The sequence below is a fragment of the Scyliorhinus canicula genome, chromosome 4, assembly GCF_902713615.1.
Source record: "Scyliorhinus canicula chromosome 4, sScyCan1.1, whole genome shotgun sequence".
NCBI lineage: Eukaryota > Metazoa > Chordata > Chondrichthyes > Carcharhiniformes > Scyliorhinidae > Scyliorhinus > Scyliorhinus canicula.
This window is the reverse complement of record NC_052149.1, coordinates 62,322,556-62,342,151: the sequence shown is the minus strand read 5'-3', so window position 1 is coordinate 62,342,151 and position 19,596 is coordinate 62,322,556. Positions and strand designations below refer to the sequence as shown.

The following is a 19,596-nucleotide window of genomic DNA, read 5'->3' as shown; positions in this document are numbered from 1 at the left end:
GAAATATATATCGTTTGAACATCACACATTTTTTTGACCTGAAGTACTTTTCAAGAGCACTTAACACTATGTCAAACACAGATGTGACTTCTCTGAGCTGCTTGAATAATTGTTGGCCTTCAGCTCCAAGACAGTAGGTGAGTATCACCTTCTTGCAGAACACTGCTATTTCCATACAGTCCATCCTGGTAGCACACAAGTAGGTCCTGAATCCTGAAATATATTGATCCTGTCATGGGGAAATATCTTCAGCTAAGCAGCTTGTTTGTGTAATACAGATCGATACAGAAGAGTTTTAACCCCTTCAGCACTGAGTGGATAGCTAGAGTTTTAAAACAAATTCTGATATAATGTCTAAAACCACACTCTCTCAAACCCACAACATGGGTGGGGATCTCCTGGCAATGAAAACATTGTTGCTGGAGCTGGTGAAGTTAAACTTTGTTCAACAACAAGGACTCCTGTGTCAGACTCCTATTCATTGACTACAGTTCCACCTTCAACACCATAATCCCAGCCAAGCTCATATCAAAATTCCAAAACCTCGGACTTGGTTCCTCCCTTGACGTCTTGACCCACAGACCACAATCAATAAAGATAGACAACAGCTACACCTCCTCCTTGATAGTCCTCAATACCGGGGCCTCACAAGGCTGCGTGCTTAGCCCCATACTAAACACCCTATAAACGCATGACTGTGTGACAAAATTTGGCTCCATCTCCATTTACAAGTTTGCAGATGACACGAATATACTGGGACAGATCTCGAACAACGGTGAGTCAGAGTACAGGAGGGAGATAGAGAACCTAGTGACTTGGTGTAACGACAACAATCTCTCACTCAATGCCAGCAAAATTAAAGAGCTGGTCATTGACTTCAGGAAGCAAAGTATCGTACACAACCCGTCTGCATCTATGGTGCCGAGGTGGAGACGGTTGGGAGCTTCAAATTCCTAGGTGCCACCAACAATGTCTTAGACCATCCACATCGACGCTAAGATGAAGAAAGCACAACAGCGCCTATACTTCCTCAGGAAACTAAGGAAATTCAGCATGTCCACATTGACTCTTACCAATTAGTACAGATGCACCATAGAAAGCATCCTATCTGGCTGCATCACGGTCTTGTGTGGCAACTGCTGAAATGAAATTAAATGAAAATTGTTTATTGTCACAAGTAGGCTTCAAATGAAGTTACTGTGAAAAGCCCCTAGTCGCCACATTCCGGTGCCTGTTCAGGGAGGCTGGTATGGGAATTGAACTGTGCTGCTAGCCTGCCTTGGTCTGCTTTCAAAGCCAGCGATTTAGCCATGTGCTAAACCAGCCCCTAGACCAGCTGGGCCCAAGACCGTAAGAAACTACAGAGGGTCGTGAACACAGCCCCATCCATTACTGTAGTTTGTTCCGGTCTTGGGCCGAGCAGTTGCCGTACCAGACAGAAACTCTACTAAAAAGCTTCTACCTTAATTGTGTCACATTTTGAGGATATGGTGCTTCTAAGATTGCTGACTTTTCTTTTGCTCTTTGTGTAAGCATCTTTGTCGATAATATGTCCAAGGTATTTGATGGGTGACTTGAAAAAAGTGCCACTTTTCCTTCTTAACTCCCAGGTTGTAGCTCTGTAACCGCTTCAGGGTATCTTCCAAATTTTCCAAGTGTTCATGTTCACTCAAACCAGTGATGAATATGTCATCTAAATAACATTGCACTCCATTCAATTCACTTAGAATTTGATCTGTACATCTTTGAAAAAGAGCAGGCGCAGATGTTATTCCAAAAGGAAATCTTCTGTCATGAAATAGACCTTTGTGCATTACGATGGTGATTATTAGCAGTGATTCGGCAGTCACATTCATCTGCAGATGTGCCTGTAAAAGATCAATTTTACAAAATTTGTATCCTCTGGGAAGTTCAACAAACAATTCTTCAATCAGCAATCACATATGATGATGATCTGCGTACAAAACTGGGTTAATAGTTTTAAAGTCTCTACAAATTCTCAATGAGCTATCCGGCGGGATTTACTAGCCGTTCATGCCGATGGGAAATTCGGGTTGCATTCTTGCACATGGGTTTCCCTGTGACGAGGTGTGTTGCCACTTGGAAATCCTATTGACAATGGTGGGGTCGGTAGATCCTGCTGGCAGGCCATCTCCGCTGCTGAAAAACACGTGGCAGGGTGGTTGGTAAATCTCAACCATCATGTTTTAATACAGGAATGATTGGTGCTGCCCAATCACTTCTAGCAACAGGTTCAACGACTGTTGTTTGCACTAATCATTTTAATTCTTCAACTGTAGGCCTGATGGCTTATGGTAAGGTTTTAGTTTTGAGATATTTGGGTGTGCTGCCTGGCTTGATTTTTAGGTGTAGCTCAACTCCACTCATAGAGCAGAGTGAACATAAGAACATAAGAACTAGGAGCAGGAGTAGGCCATCTTGCCCATCAAGCCTGTTCCACCAATCAATGAGATCATGGCTGATCTTTCGTGGAATCAGCTCCACTTTCCTGCCCGAACACCATAATTCTTTATTCCTTTAGTCTTCCAAAAACTATCTATCTTTATCTTGAAAGCATTTAATGAAGGAGTCTCAACTGCATCACTGAGCAGGGAATTCCATAGATTCACAACCATTTGGGTGAAGAAGTTCCTCCTAAGATCAGTCCTAAATCTACTTCCTCTTATTTTGAGGCTATGCCCCCTAGTTCTGCTTTCACCAGCCAGTGGAAACAACCTGCCCACATCTAACCTATCTATTCCCTTCATAATTTTATATATTACTATAAGATCCCCCCGCATCTTTCTAAAGTCCAATGAGTACAGTCCCAGTCTACTCAACCTCTCCTCGTAATCCAACCCCCTCAACTCTGGGATTAACCTAGTGAATCTCCTCTGCGCACCCTCCAGTGCCAGTACGTCCTTTCTCAGGTAAGGAGACCAAAACTGAACACAATACGCCAGGTGTGGCCTCACTAACACCTGATACAGTTGCAGCATAACCTGCCTAGTCTTGAACTCCATCTCTCTAGCAAAGAAGGACAAATCTCCATTCACCTTCTTAATCACCTGTTGCACCTGTAAACCAATTTTTTGTGACTCATGCACTAGGACACCCAGGTCCCTCTGCTCAGCAGAGTGAATCTTTGAACACCTTTGAGTACTTCTTCAGAAGTTGATGTTTGAATCCACTAATTTATTGACTGTTTCCCAGTTGAGCTTAATGTTTGCTAATCATGTTCTGCCAATAGAGCAGGAAAGTTTCCACGGACAACTTGAAGAGGCAGCTTCCCATTGTTTTCTGTTTTCACCGTAATGCATCCTTTGTAATGGTACAACCTCTTCAGTGTAATCCTGAGGATCACATTTGAAGGCTTTGAAGGTAGATGCTTCAGCTTTTAATGACAAATGGTCTTCGGTATTGACGATACTGCTGCACCCGTATCCACTTCCATTTTAATTTCGTGACCTTCAAGTTTTGGATATGCCCAAAAACATTTTTGATCACCTGCATTGACAAGACGCCTAGCTTTAGCTCCTGCAGTATCTCCATTGCACTGTTTTTTGAGTGATCTTGAGGTTCATCTGCAAATTGGTAGACACAAGTAGGTTGTTTAATTGTGTTTTTCTTCTTGCACCTTCTTAGTGTAAGAATTTTCTGAGCCAAAATGCCTTAGAAATGTGGCCCTCATTGCCACAGTTCTTGCATGTATTCATTTTATTCCAGCATTCCCCCACTGAGCGTCCAGCCTGTGTACAACAATGAAATGGTTACACCTTTTGTCGCCTTGTTGTGGCATCCGTTTTATGGATCTTCACTCCAGCCTCAATGTGTGAAGATTCTCTCATTGCAAGCTCCATGGATGTAGCAACTCCCTCAACAGCTTTTAGAGTTAAATCACTTAAAGTAAGCAGCTTCCTCTGAATAGCTTCACTGTGAAGTCGGAAAACAGCCTGTCTCGAAGAGTATTATCCAGTTTGTACCAAATGCAGAATTTCTGGGGAATTTTCTTAAAGATGCTACAAACTGAAAAATGTTTTCATCATCTTCCTGAGTACGGCGGTGGAACCAAAACATTTCTGTAGGGGAGGTTAGGACAGAAATGTCCCTCTAAGATTTTCATTAATTCACTATAGGACTTATCTTCTGGTTTTGCTGGGTAAACTAGATTCTGTCGCAGCATAAAAGTTTTACAGCTACCTAGCTGAAATGTTGTGACCTTTGGGTCCTCTAGTGTCTTTTTTAAAAAAATCAATTGGAATCTTTTCTCGTGCATTGCATTCATAATCCTCATCAAACGCATCCATGACACCCGTTTTTCCCACCATTTTGTTTTTGGATCATTTGTGGTCGCATATTTGTTTAAGCCTTCTGCATCAGCGACAGTCCTTTCCCTGATGTCTACATGTATCTGCATGTGTGTGCGCAAGTCTGGTCCCGAGAATCTTCCTGTTGCTCTCAATGCCGTTTCACGGTTAGTTGACACAAACTTCTTAGTAACGATTTTTCTGCCTTCATCCTTGTCGCCAGTTTTCTCTGAGTCAATTAGCCTGCAGTTTTGTTGGGGGGGGGTTGGCTCCTTCCTTTCTTGAATAGAGTTGCGTTTGCTATTTTCCAATCTGACAAAAAATTCCTGCATTCTGGAAAGGTTTTGGAAAAATAAAACCAATGCATCTACTATCTCAGCAACCATTTTGCTTAACGGCCTAGTGTGAAGTCCATCATTACTCACAACGTTATCCTTTTGTTCTAATAATTATCTCAGTCCCCCTTTCCTGTTGTTTGTAATTATTTAAATTTTCTCCCTCACTTTCACGTTTTGATATCCAATTATTTCTGGGATCCTATTTGTGTCTTCTACAGTAATGACAGTGGAAAAATATCTATTCACTGCATCTGCTCTTTCCTTATTCCTCATAAATGCTTCCTCATATATCTGGATAAAAGGACTCCATCCCTTTCTCTCAACTCTTTTGCCTCCGTCGCATTTGTTCCGATGATGCCATTTTTCAAAATGGTGCTTTGAAAATGTGTTCCTTCTTCCTCAACCGTGATTTTCCACCTACAGTTGTTGACAGGGCCCTCAACAGTGTGCAGTCCATCTTCCACGCCACTACCCTCGCTCCCTCCCAGAACAAGGATAGAGTCCCCCTCGTTCTCACATTTCATCCCACCAGCCTCCGTATGCAAAGCATAATCCTCTGCCATTTTCGCCAACTCCAGCGTGATGCCACCACCAAACACATCTTGCCTTCACTTCCTCTGTCAGCATTCCGCAGAGACCGTTCCCTCCGAGATAATCTAGTCCACTCTTCCACCATACCCAGTCCCTCTCCCATCACCCATGGCACCTTCCCATGCAATTGCAGAAGATGTAACACCTGTCCCTTTACCTCTTCCATGCTTAACATCCCAGGCTCAAAACACTCATTCCAGGTTAAGCAGTGTTTCACTTGCATCTCTTCCAATTTGGTCTATTGCATTTGCTGCTCCCAGCTCTCAATGTGGTCGCCTCTATATCGGAGAGACCAAACGCAGACTGGGTGATCGCTTTGCTGAGCATCTTTGGTCTGTGTGCATTCAGGACCCTGACCTTCAAGTTGCTTGCAATTTTAACAAAAGACTCTGCTTCCATGCCCACATGTCTGTCCTTGGCCTGCTGCAATGTTCCAGTGGAGCTCAACGCAAACTGGAGGAACAAAATCTCATCTTACAGTTAGGCACGCTACAGCCTTCCGGTCTCAACATCGAATTCAACAACTTCAGATTAGCTCTACCCCATCTCGACCCCACCTCGACTCATTTGTTTTCACCCCATTTCATTTTAACTGTCTTTTACCATTTCTTTCTTTCTTGTCTTTCTTAATATATATTTACCCCTCCGCCCACCTTATCCACCATTCCTTCCCCTTCCCCTCCCCCACATCTACATCTGTCACAGATGTTCATCCTCTGATGTTAGTTTCTCTGCTGTTTGGCCTTTCACATCTTTTGTTCTCTCTGGGAACTGCCATTAGCATTCTTTTCCCTTGGTTTCTGTGGCTATTAGCACCCTGCTTCCCAGGGTTTCTGTGGTTATGACTCATCTTTCATTCTCACTCCACCATATAAATAATTACCACTTTCTCTGTCTGTTGGCTTTGACAAAGCGTCATTGGACTTGAAATGTTAGCTCTTTTCTCTCCCTACAGTTGCTGCCAGACCTGCTTAGATTTTCCAGCATTTTCTCTTTCCTCAGATATCTTCTCTCTCGAGGACTAATACTCACTTTAATTACTCTATTCCTTTTTAAATACCAATAGAAACTCTTACTTTTTAAATATTTCTAGCTAGTTGTCTGCGTACTTTAATTTGCCCCACCTTTTTACTTTACTGTCATCCTTTGCTGATTTTTATATTCTGTCCAGTCTTCTGATCTGCTACTAATCTTTCCACAATAATGAGCTTTCTTTCAATTCAATGCTGTCTTTAACATCCTTGGTTAGCCATGAATGATCCATCATTTTTCTGGAGTTCTATTTTCTCACTGAAATACAGCTTTGCTGAGTGTTAGGAAGCATCTCCTAAATGTCTTTCACTGCACATCTACTTAATTATCCCCTTAACCTAATTTCCAAGTTCACTTTAGCCAGCATAGTCTTCATGTCTTTGTAATTGTCTTTATTTAAGTTTAAAACACTAGATATGGGACTTCTCTCCCTCACACTGAATTAGAAACTTGTCATGTTATGATCACTGCTACCTAGGCGTTCCTTTACTATAAGGTCATTAATTAATCCTACTCATTGCATATTACCAGGACTGGAATAGCCTGTTGGCTCTAGAATGTGCTGCTCCAAGAAACTATCCTGAAAACATTCTATGACATCTTCCAGGCTACCTTTGTCAATCTATATGTAGATTAAAATCGCCATGATTATCACTGTACCTTTCTTGCAAGTGTTTCCTTTTTAAAATATATATATATGGCAATCGGCAGTGAAGTTACTGGTAGGGGTCTTAGGGACTTATGAACCACCCACAGAAGTGAATTTTTAACTTTGCTATTTGTATGTCAACCCAAACTGGTTCTACATGCTTGTCTTTCGAGCCAAGGTTATCTCTCACTATTGTACAAATGTCATCCTTAATTATTTGAGCACAGTAAGAAGTCTTACAACACCAGGTTAAAGTCCAACAGGTACTTGTTGGACTTTAACCTGGTGTTGTAAGACTTCTTACTCTGCTCACCCCAGTCCAACGCCAGCACCTCCACATCTTAATTAATTGAGATACCCCACAACATTATCCTTGCTTCCTGCCCTTCTGGAATGTCAAGTACCCTTGAATGTTCAGGTCCCATCATTGGTCACCTTGCACCCATGTCTCCAATGGCTATCAGATCGTACATCTTTGCCGGGATTCTCCCCTACCCGGCGGGGTGGGAGGTCCCGGCGTGTCGGAGTGGCGTGAACCGCTCCGGCGTTGGGCCGCCCCAAAGGTGCGGAATTCTCCGCACCTTTAGGGGTCAAGCCCTCACATTGAGGGGCTAGGCCCACGCCGGAGTGGTTCCCACTCCACCGGCTGGCGTAAACGGCCTTTGGCGCCACGCCAGCCGGGGCCAAAAGGACTTCACCGGCCGGCGTAAGTCCGCGCATGCACTGGAGCGTCAGCATCAGCAATCCTAACCGACTCAATCTCTCCTCATACATCAGTCATTTAGCATGGTCAATCCACCTAACCTGCACATCTTTGGAACAGTGGAAGGAAACCGGTACACCCAAAGGAAGCCCATGCAGACACTGGGAGAACGTGTAAACGCCACACAATCACCGAAGGCTGGAATTGAACCTGAATCCCTGGTGCTGTGAGGCAGCAGTGCTAACCACTGTGCCATCATGCCGCCCATATAACTCCCAGTGGTGCCAGTGCCCATGAATTGATACCCATTTCTCCTACACCAATCTTTGAGCCTCGCATTCAATTCTCTAATCTTATTTACCATGTAATCCAGATATTACGACCTTTTGAGAGTTTGCTTTTTAATTTAGCCCCGAGCCTGCTCATACTCGCTCTGTAGAACCCCTTCTCCTATCTATGTCATTGGTACTATGTGGATCATGACGTCTCCTACTTCAGGATCCACTCTAGTCCGAGGAGTTGTCCCATAACCTGGCACCGGGCAGGCAACATAATCTTCTGGACTCTCATCCTTGGCTGCAGTGTTTATCCGCCAGATTATAATCCAATAAAAAGGGCAAATAGTCACCAGCCAATCACCTACCTGCTTCCCTGTATTGGCACACCTCAATCTTTCTTTCTGTATGTGGCTCTCACTGCCCACAGGCTCGTCCAACACCTCCCAAAGTCTCACACTCTCCTTTCTCATTTCTATATGCCCTGCTTGGCTCCAGAGATGTGGTTCTTCAGTTTTCTGTGTTCTTATACTCAAGGATCTATAGATCATCCCATACACCAGTGCTTTATCTCATCCTCTGTCAGAAACATTTACACTCCTTGAGTAAAAAGCTAAACAAAGAAATGTGCAAAGGTTTTGAATATTAGCTGTTGCATTGGAATTTATGCCAAATTGTAACTCCAAATGCCATGGAATATTCACCTCGTTTCAATTTGTTGAAATAATATTATTCCCGTGATCAGCATTTTTCTAAAGCGTCTAATTCTAAGAGTGAGATTATAATGAACTTCCTGTGGAACCTAATTTTTGAAACCCTATGTTTTATGAATGGGGAAATTAAGAATGCTTGAACTCTAGGCCAACACATGGGGAGGAGAAGTAATTGCAATTTTATCTTTCTCATTCTACTGCTTATTGCCTGTTTTGTTATTCCAGCTGTACTTTTCTGTCGTCTCTTTTGGTTTTAAATTCCCTCTGTTGATAATGACCTGCCATGATTTCATGGGCTGCACCTGGATAAATAAACGTTTAAAAATGAATAGATTTCTGCAATTTCTTGCTCGCTTTTTTATATTTTCCTGTGCACTTAAAGCACTGGATTTTCTGCTCCACTGCTGGACGGTTTGAAGGCGAGTGACCTTCCCAACACCTATCCTCCCTCCCCTGATCTGTCTTATAAAAAAACACTTTGGAGCAGTTGGGGAGATATTGGCTCGCCACCTTCCCTTGGGCCTATGTAGGGCCTTAAGTAGCCAATTAATTGCCACTTATAGTAATCTTTGTTATGGCCTCTTGAATTATCCTCATCACCCTGGTTGAGAGCCCCAACCTCCAGACTGACCTGGACTCCTTGAAAAGGTGAGATTCCTTGCAGTGTCAGCAGTCGCCGATGATCCCACTGGATGTACAGGGACTATGGTATTGCTGGTCATCTGATTAGCTGGTAGCCTTTTAAGGTGGGGGCTTCCACTTGAGATCAAGATGAAAGTCTTGCCTCAGTTAACGGTGTTCCCGGTGATAAACTGCTGCAGGCAGCTGTCCAGATCATGGGGGAGCCTCCTCCCACATTTTTCTTGCCAAAGTTGAAACTATGAAAATATAAATGAACATGGGAGAGTGGCTTAACCGTTACTTTCATCTTCCATAAGATTGAGAGACTTTGAATCATTGTCACTAATCGCTCCTAATACCTCCTATCAACAATTCAGAAGAAGCTTTGCTCCGAGAGTAGGAAAAATGTAAATCTCGCTACCAGGTGGAGTGTTTGTGGCGAATAGTGTTGACGTATTCAGCTGAAGCAAGTTAAGGTTGTGAGGGAATTAGGAATAGAAAGATATACTGAAAGGCTGAGGAGAAATAAAGTGAATTGAGGCTTTCATGGAGCATAGGGCAGAATGGATTTTATCTGAGAAAAATATCAGCCATGATCGAATGGTGGAGCAGACTCGATGGGCTGGTTGGCCTAATTCTGCTCCTTTGTCTTGTCGTCTTATGGTTCTAAGAGTCTATGCAATAGACTATGCAACTAAGAGTAGGAGTAGACAATTCAACCCCTCGAGCTTGTTGTGCCATTCGATATGATCATGGCTGATCTCCGCCCGGCCTCAAATTCACTTTCCTATCCATTCTCCATAACCCACCTGACAATTACCAATTTAAAATCTCTCTATCTCCTCAAATTTACTTAAAAGTCTTTGCATCCACCGCACTCTGAGGCAGTGAATTCCACAGATTCACGACCTTTTGAGAGAAGTAATTTCTCCTCATCTCTGTTTTAATTCTGCTACCCCTTATCATAAAACTATGACCTCTTGTTCTAGATTATCCCACAAGAGGAAGCATCTGCTCTATGTCGACTTTGTCAATCCCTTTTATTACCTTATATACCTCAATTAGATCTCCCCCTCTCATTCTCCTAAACTCGAGAGAGTATAGGCCTACACTGCTCAATCTCTCTTCATAAGACAAACCCCTCTCACAATGAAAAGGGCTAAATTTATTTTTAAAGTTTTATTTCTGATAAAGTATTATATTTAAAATGGTAAAATATTTGGTTGTAAGAGCACCTTAGTTTTCTGGATGTTTCATGAAAGGCCCATTTCCTCACTTGCTCTGGGGAAGGTGTCGTCAATAACCTGGAGTTCTTTTTCTGAGTGAGCACGTACAAAAGTGTCATCCGAATACGGAAGTTGAGTGATTGAAGTTGGAGTGATTTTGCGTTTGGATTGCAAGCAGCACAGGTTGATCAGTTTCCTGTGCATTCTCTAAATTATTTCCATGATGTCTCTGGGTCGTTTGCTGGGGGCGAGGTGCAGTTTTGCTGTAAGAGGTTTGAAATGAAATTAAAATCACTTACTGTCACAAGTAGGCTTCAAATGAAGTTACTGTGAAAAGCCCCTAGTCACCACATTCCGGCGCCTGTTCGGGGAGGCTGGTATGGGAATCGAACCATGTTGCTGGCCTGCCTTGGTCTGCTTTCAAAGCCAGCAATTTAGTCCTATGCTAAACAGCCCGATTGAGAAGAGGGTTGGTACAAAGACACCAGTCTGTTTCATCCCAGTCTTCGATGAGTGGAGGGTCTGTGGTGATTCAGTTGATGAGGACTACGCCTTGCTTCTCAGCATGGAGTAGGCGGAGGATGGTGACAAATTTCTGAACATAACCGGCAAATATGAGGAGGATACTCCATAAACTTTCACAGTTGACATGAGGTTAAAAAGGGCCATGCACAGTGGTTGATGTAGTTACTCATATTTTTCTTGCATTTTGTATGCAGTGAAGGTTATGTGTGTGGTACCTCTCAGTGGGAGATAACAACTACACTGCAACTCAGGAAGGAGCTGCTCTGCCACTGAGAGGAAGGAATTGAGGAAGATCTTTGCAATGATCTTCCATGTGACAGAAAGAAAGGAAATGCCTCTATACATACCACAAGCAAACCTATCTCCCTTCTTGAATTTAATCCTTGAGATACCCCCAGCATGTACTCTTTTTCCCAGATGAGGGATATGAGATTGTACAGTTGTTTATTAAGATTATTGCGGAGATTCTGGAAATCTTGGCAATCACCTCTTGACAAAGGGATGTCCTCAATGCATTCCTGAAGAGTTCAAACATCCCAGCTGACTCATGGACATCCCTGGCTTATGACCTACTGAAATGGCGAAGATTCATTCGAGAAGGCACCAAGCACATTGAGAGAGGCTTACTGGGAACACTGAGAGGTGAAGTCGAGGCATTGGAGAACACACACTAACCTCTCAACAACTCATCTGTCCAATTCTCCAAGCACCACCTGACCTGTGTGTTGTAGATTCTGAAGATGGCGCATTGAACGTATCTGCCATCTCAAAACCCATTGAACCAGGTGGAAGCGAATTGCCCTGGGTTCCAAGGGACTATGTAAGAAGAAGAATTACAGGATTTAATGTTACTTCATTAAAATGGTCATAATCATCTTTTAAAGGGGTTGTCAGAAATTGCCACTTTTATGTGAATATGGTTCTTTAAAAAATGTTCTATTGTTACTGATCGCCTGCGCAAGTACAACTTTTAAACTTGTTAAACAGTTTTATTATTCAAGTTAAAAGCAAATTACTGTGGATGCTGGAATCTGAAACAAAAGTAGAAAATCCTGAAAAATCTCAGCAGGTCTGACAGCATCTGTGTAGAGAGAAAGGAGCTAACATTTTGAGTCTGGTTGCTTTCACAAAAGAGTCTTCCAGGCTGGAAACGTTAGCTCCCTTCTCTTTCCACAGATGCTGTCAGACCTGCTGAGATTGTCCAGTATTTTCTGGTTTTGTTTTTATTCAAGTTCTTCTTTGGTACAATAGTGCAATTGTAACAGCTCGGGATGAATCAGATAAGGTGTACATCAACTTTCGAAATATTTCAATGACTTAGCCAAAAATGCATTTTGGAGCAGTGTGGAGGAGTTAAGCTGATTAGTGAAGTGCAAGATTATGTTTTCAGGTTAAAATAATGGGCAGGAATCAACTTGCTGGCTCACCAAACCTACTCAACGCCTAGAGCAACATGCTGAGACATCTCCTACCACACCCTTGCAGCCATCTCCTGTCTAGGTGGAAAAACTGGAAAAATTATGTGCTAATAAGAGAACAAAATCACCAGGAACTTTCTCTCTGTGATCGAAACTGACAAGATCCTGTTAACTGTTTATCCGCACAAGTAGAATTAGATGCTGGGAACATATTTTTTTTATTTAGCTTGATTAGTTGGATGAAAATATATGCATCTCTGCTTTTAGGTTTCTACACTCCATGAGGAAAAAAACAGCTTATTAGCTGAGAATGACCTTATGACCGAGAGGATAAACCAATTGGATGCATTTGATGATCCACAGAGCCTTGCCAGCAAGAAGCTTCAATTGGATCAATTGCAGGAAGAAAATTACAGGTATAAGATTCAGTTTCACTCATTAACATTTCCTGCTAAATTTCTGATATTTAGTGTACACTTTTATTTTAGAATCACCACTGGAGAGACACCCTTGTACTGTGAGATAGGGCTTCATAAATTCCTCCAAATGCAGACCCAAGTACCAACACATGCAGCAGCATTATCCAGGCAGCCTCACTAGCTGCAGGACATTGCATACATTTCTGACCTTCCAGGGAGAGCCGCTTGCCATGTCTTCCTTGCCTTGCTTCAATTCTGCGATTTTCTGTCTTTTTAATAGTTTAATGAAACCTTGCTGAATATTTTTCCCCTCTGAGAAATATCTCCTCCTCCAAATCTCCTGCTCCTCCAAATCCCCAATTAACCTTTGCGCCATTAGCAACCATGCCTTCAGTTGCTGAGGTCCTAATCTCTGCAATTCCTTCCCTGAATTTCTCCTCTTGTCCAACTCCCTTTCCTCCTTTAAGACACTCGTTAATACCTATTTCTTTCACTTGCCCTAATATCGCCTGATTTGGCTCAGTGTCAAATCTTGCACTACTTAATCTGTGAAGCGTCTTGGCATCTTTCCCTGCAATAAATACACTATATAAATACATTGTTGTTAATTTTGCAACCTCTTCCTGCCAGCCCTATCTCATTGGTTCCTTTTTACATTTTCCAGGGTTGCCTGTTTTCTTTGCCTATTAAAATGGTTATTACCCGCCATCAAAACCCATTGTTCAGCTTTTTTTTTTGTTTATAAATTTAGAGTACCCAATTCATTTTTTCCAATTAAGGGGCAATTTAGCGTGCGCAATCCAAAGATGTCCGTGTGGAGTTTGTGCATTTGTAGGTGCACATCTTTGGGTTGTAGGGGCAATACCCACGCAAACATGGGGAGAATTTTGAAACCCCACACGGACAGTGACCCAGAGCCGGGATCGAACCTGGGACCTCGGTGCTGTGAGGAAGCAGTGCTAACCACTGCACCACTGTGCTACCCCTTGTTCAGCTTTCTTTGACCGTCTTGCATACAAGTTAGCTCTTTGAGCATTCCCACACAACTTCCCCTGCTTACTTACATCACCAGATGGCGCATCGTAGCCTCCAGAATATGCAGACGCCTTCATCCCTTTAACTACATTATAACTGATGAAATGAGGGACATTCACTTCCTCATGATTTCCTGTGAGATTAATTAAAAGTAAATTCCCAATCTAAATGCCAGAAATACACGTGATTTTAAAATGTTGTTGAATAACCTGTTTATCAACTCTCATGCTCTCATCATTCTTCTATTGATTTCCATCTCTCTCTCTTTACTTGTTTTTCTTCTTTCAGATTCTATTGTGTTGTTCTCACACTATCATTTCCACATATTTCACTCTCTCGTCACATCTGACATATTCTGGTTCGCATTTTGGCTGCATGAGTTACCACTGGAAAAGTTAAAGCTATTTGCCATTAAATCTATTTTCACGTTTTTACTCTGCTTTTCTGCTTTCAATTTTGTGTGTTTCTTTTTTGTACCAGTGTTTACTTTTCTTTGGTTTTTATATTTTTTTTTTGCACAGCACTGAAATTATTTTTGAACGCTTAATGCTTGTTCATTGTATTTGAATTTTCTGGATGCTTCTCTTCCTTTCTATAGTTCATCATTTTCTTTTCTTCACCATCTTCTTCCCCAGTATGTGATCTCAGTTACTTTATGTTCTTCCTGATTACATTTTGACTTTCAACTCAACATATTTAGGGATCAGGACAGTTGGCATGGTGAAAACCAGGCACAGCAAGTGTACCCTTTTGTTTTCAGCTCTATTTATGTAAAGGTGCCTTTGTGTACAGAATTGTTGCTTTTATAGCTTGGCAGAAAATTGTACCTAAATCATATTACACCAGAATGCAAAGTGGGTCGTTGAAAGAGTTCTGCCTCCCAATCGCCCCTTCTCATTCTTGCATGTGGAGGCTGCTTGATTTGGCACATTCTTGGCACTCAACTTGGTATATGTCCAATTTACCTGTGACAGCCAGATGTACCAGTGAAGCGTACAATCATCTGTATGTCTCTGTCAGATTGTACCTATTTCCCTAGTTTCATCTGTACAATTTTGTCTTTCATACGAAAAATTGAAGACCTTAATTACATATATGTAATATATAATATGTACAATTAGGAGACAAATGCACTTTTGTGGCGTGAACATGTATTGAAACTATTTCATAAGCAAGTGACCTTGAATGGTTTGTCGCCATCTTTTGAATTACAAGATTAGATTATGGCCTGAAATCATTGCACAATGTTCATTAGTTTTACAATTAATTTGTTGTTAGTGGGTATCATATTAAGCACAGCAGCCAATGCGTAATTCTTTCCTTGCAAAAGGTTTACTGGCTGTGACATGGTTCACTACAAGTTTGGTTACTCAGATTGGGGCTTTTTTTTGTATCTATTCTAAAAGATCTTTTTTTGTCATCCTTCTCTCTAGGCTTGAAGCAGCAAAGGATGACTATCGTGTTCACTGTGAAGAACTAGAGCGACAACTGATTGAGATACAGCACAGAAACGATGAGTTAAACAGTCTGGCCGAAGAAAATCTTGCTCTAAAAGATGAAATTGATGTCCTCAGGTAAAGGAATGTCGACAGTCCGAGAAATCTCTCGATTCACACCTATATTGCATTAACACTAATTAAGAATTATTTCACAACGATTTGTACTGCTAAAGATTGGTCACCAGAATAACGGGCGGGATTCTATGGCAGTGCCCGCCCAGCGACCGGAAATTCCCGCCCAAGGTCAACAGAACTTTACATGGTCCCTGTCCTGTCTGTACCGATGTTGCGGCGGGCGCGGCCAAAGAATCCAGCCCAACATTATGTCATGTTCATATCATTTGCAACGTGTGTGAAATTTGTACAAAAGATTGCATTGCTGCTATAATAAATAAATAAATGGCTTCTCCATTACCTAGCTCTCAAATATTACAGCTAGTTCCTCCTGTTAAGTATACAAATGCCAATTGTTTGTCAACATACAGTTTTGAGAGATTTTTGTTAGGAGCCTGGCAGATTTCCCTAATGTTTTATCCGTAAAGCTCGAGTAATTAAATAAATGAGGATTCTGCAGGATTGTTAGTAGACTTACAGCAATGTGCAGGACTTCACGGTGTAGGGTGTACAACTGACCATTGAACTGATATTTTTCGATTATTTGAACATCAACAATACTCCATTTCTTTTAAACCGTTTAACTGCAGTGAGCAGAAGGGTGCAAAGGGACAGCCTGGCATTTAAGCCCTGTAGCAGGTGTCTTAACCTTTCCTTAAAATGTAGCTTATTGTCAGGTATTTTCAGCCTCCTCGTGTCTGTTGCATTTCATAACATCCAATTTTCATCAGGACTGTTCTGATTTTAAGATAATCGACCCAAAACAATTACTCTGTTTCTTTCCACAGATGCCTTCTGAGCTGTTGAGTATTTTAGCATTTTCTATTTTTAATGTCAGATGCTACAAATACATCCACAGTACTTTGTTTTTGCACTTGGTGATTTGTTTTGTAATTTTATTTGTCTACTGAAGAATAAGACCATAAAACATAGGGGCAGAAGTAGGCCATTCGGCCCGTTGAGCTTGTTCTGCCATTCAATGAGATTGTGACTGATCTGATATGATCCTCCTCAATTCCACTTTCCTGCCTTATCTCCATATTCCCTGGATTCCCTTACTGATTAAAATCTGTATTTCAGCCTTGAACATACTTAACGACCCAGTCTCTGAGATTGTGCCGCCTAGACTTACACTCTCCCCTAAGGGGAAACATCGGGCACGATCCAATGGCTACACTGCACAGGAAAAGCAGCTCACCATAGCGCAGTGCGTCCGATGAATGCCGGGAGACCCTGTTCCCCGGTATCTACCCGGCTCACAATGCGTCACAAAATCCAATGCGATTTTGTGAGACGGTGCGATGTAAATCCCACTCATTGTGGGCGGGATCACTTTTTCGCAAATCTGCATATTAGAGCCAGACAGTTAGTCTCACTTTAATGTGCATGATTCATAAGCTACCTGCGGCTCTGGGATTCATCCCCTCACCTCAGAGACCTCAGGCGAGCGTCGGCTTTTGACAGAATATCGCACACCTACATAGACATAGACATAGAACAGTACAGCACAGAACAGGCCCTTCGACCCCCAATGTTGTGCCGAGCCATGACCACCCTACTCAAACCCACGTATCCACCCTATACCCGCAACCCAACAACCCCCCCCCCCCTTAACCTTACTTTTATTAGGACACTACGGGCAATTTAGCGTGGCCAATCCACCTAACCCGCACATCTTTGGACTGTGGGAGGAAACCGGAGCACCCGGAGGAAACCCACGCACACAGGGGGAGGATGTGCAGACTCCACACAGACAGTGACCCAGCCAGGAATTGAACCTGGGACCCTGGAGCTGTGAAGCATTTATGCTAACCACCATGCTACCCTGCTGCCCCAACATGCCTCACCTACATGATGGCTGTGCTCTCCAAAATAGAGTTTGGGGAGGGAATCCGCAATTGGATCAAACTGCTCTACACAAACATCTATAGTGCAGTCTCAATCAATGGGTGGGAATCAGAAAAGTTCCAGATCAAATCTGGAGTCAGGCAGGGCTGCCCACTCTCCTCGGTCCTGTTTGTGTGCTGCATAGAACCTTTTGCCGAGTCCATCAGGAAGGATCCGGGTATAAAAGGAGTGACGATCCCAGGCAGCGGAGGTGTGCACGTCAAGGCCTCCCTGTACATGGACGATGTCGCCGTTTTCTGCTCGGATCCCACGTCTGTACGCAGACTCTTGAATGCCTGTGACGGTTTTGAACTGGCCTCGGGAGCCAAGGTAAACCGTGGCAAGAGCGAGTTCATGTTCTTTGGGAACTGGATCGACCGGTCCTTTGTCCCCTTCACTGTCAGGTCAGATTACCTGAAGATGCTGGGGATATGGTTCGGAGCGGCAGGGGCGTGCACCAAAAACTGGGAGGAGCGCATTGCCATGGTAAAACCGAAACTGGGCTGGTGGGAGCAACGCTCCCTCTCCATTGCGGGCAAAACCCTGGTCATCAGGTGTGAGGTACTCTCGGTGTTACTGCACGTAGTGCAGGTCTGGCCCATTACCAACCCTACGCCGCAGCAGTCACCCGGGCCATCTTCAAATTCATCTGGAGATCCAAGATAGACCGTGTCCGAAGGGACACCATGTACAAATCTCTGGATAAAGGAGGGAGGAACGTGCCCAACGTCGCCCTCATCCTGATGGCCACCTTTGTGTGCAGCTGCATCAAGCTGTGCGTGGACCTCTGGTATGCAAACACCAAGTGTCACTATATACTGAGGTTTTACCTGTCCCCGGTGTTACGAAGGATGGGCTTGGCCTCATTGCCGCGGAACGCTCCAAGTAGTTGGACCGTACCGTACCACCTGTCCCTCGTGGAAAACGTTTTGAAGAAAAACACCTTTGACCCAAGGCAATGAAGCAGTGATCAGCACGTAATGTCCTCGAGGCCCTCAGGGAAACTTCTGAGTTGGGGGGAAGGGAAAGTGAAAGCGACAGGGAGCATGGAGTTAAATGGCAAGATACGCAGGAGGATAACATGTAGGCAGGTGGATTTAAGCTTGATGCAGACTAGGAATTCAACAAAAAGGAAGGATAACTTTGGACATCTTAGGACTTCCAATATCTGTAATGATAAGAAAGTTAGCATTAAGGTACTTTACCTGAATGCTCGTAGCATTTGTAACAAAGTAGACGAACTAATGGCACAGATCATCGTGAATGATTATGATGTGGTAGGCATCACAGAGACATGGCTGCAGGGGGTTCAGGACTGGCAGTTAAACATCCAAGGATATACAACCTATCGAAAAGACAGGGAGGTGGGCCGAGGGGGTGGGGTTGCCTTGTTAGTTAAGAACAAAATTAAATCTATGGCACTAAACGACATACGGTCGGATGATGTGGAGTCTGTGTGGGTAGAATTGAGGAACCACAAAGGCAAAAAAACCATAATGGGAGTTATGTACAGACCTCCTAACAGTGGTCAGGACCAGGGGCGCAACATGTACCGGGAAATAGAAAAGGCATGTCAGAAAGGCAAGGTCATGGTGATCATGGGGGACTTCAATATGCAGGTGGATTGGGTAAATAACGTAGCCAGTGGATCCAAAGAAAAGGAATTCATGGAATGCTTACAAGATGGCTTTTTGGAACAGTTTGTCATGGAGCCCACAAGGGAGCAGGCTATTCTGGACCTAGTGCTATGTAATGAACCAGACTTTATAAAAGATCTTAAAGTAAGGGAACACTTAGGAAGCAGCGATCATAATATGGTTGAGTTCAGTCTGCAGTTTGAAAGAGAGAAGGCAAAATCGGATGTAATGGTGTTACAGTTAAATAAAGGTAATTACGAGGGCATGAGAGAGGAACTGGCGAAAATCGACTGGAAGCAGACCCTAGTGGGGAAGACAGCAGAGCAAAAATGGCAGGAGTTTGTATGCATTATTGAGGACACTGTACAGAAGTTCATCCCCAAGAAAAGAAAGATTATCCGGGGAGGGATTAGACAGCCATGGCTGACAAAGGAGGTCAGGAAATGTATCAAAGAAAAAGAGAGATCCTATAAAGTGGCCAAAAGCACTGGGAAATCAGAAGATTGGGAAGGCTACAAAACAAACAGAGGTTAACAAAGAGACAAATAAGGAAGGAGAGGATCAAATATGAAGGCAGGCTAGCCAGTAATATAAGAAATGATAGTAA

At 43.0% G+C, this 19,596-nt stretch overlaps 1 protein-coding gene across 2 annotated transcripts in view; it reads left to right on the top strand.

Moving 5' to 3' along the window:
• The window catches only part of hook1 (hook microtubule-tethering protein 1), a 105,390-nt gene that overhangs the window by 48,616 nt on the left and 37,178 nt on the right, over positions 1 to 19,596 (top strand). For both annotated transcript variants that reach the window (XM_038794343.1, XM_038794344.1), the window contains exons 9-10: positions 12,666 to 12,814; positions 15,286 to 15,426. In XM_038794343.1, coding sequence (XP_038650271.1) covers positions 12,666 to 12,814; positions 15,286 to 15,426 — 290 coding nt within the window. The remainder of the gene's footprint in view (positions 1 to 12,665; positions 12,815 to 15,285; positions 15,427 to 19,596) is intronic.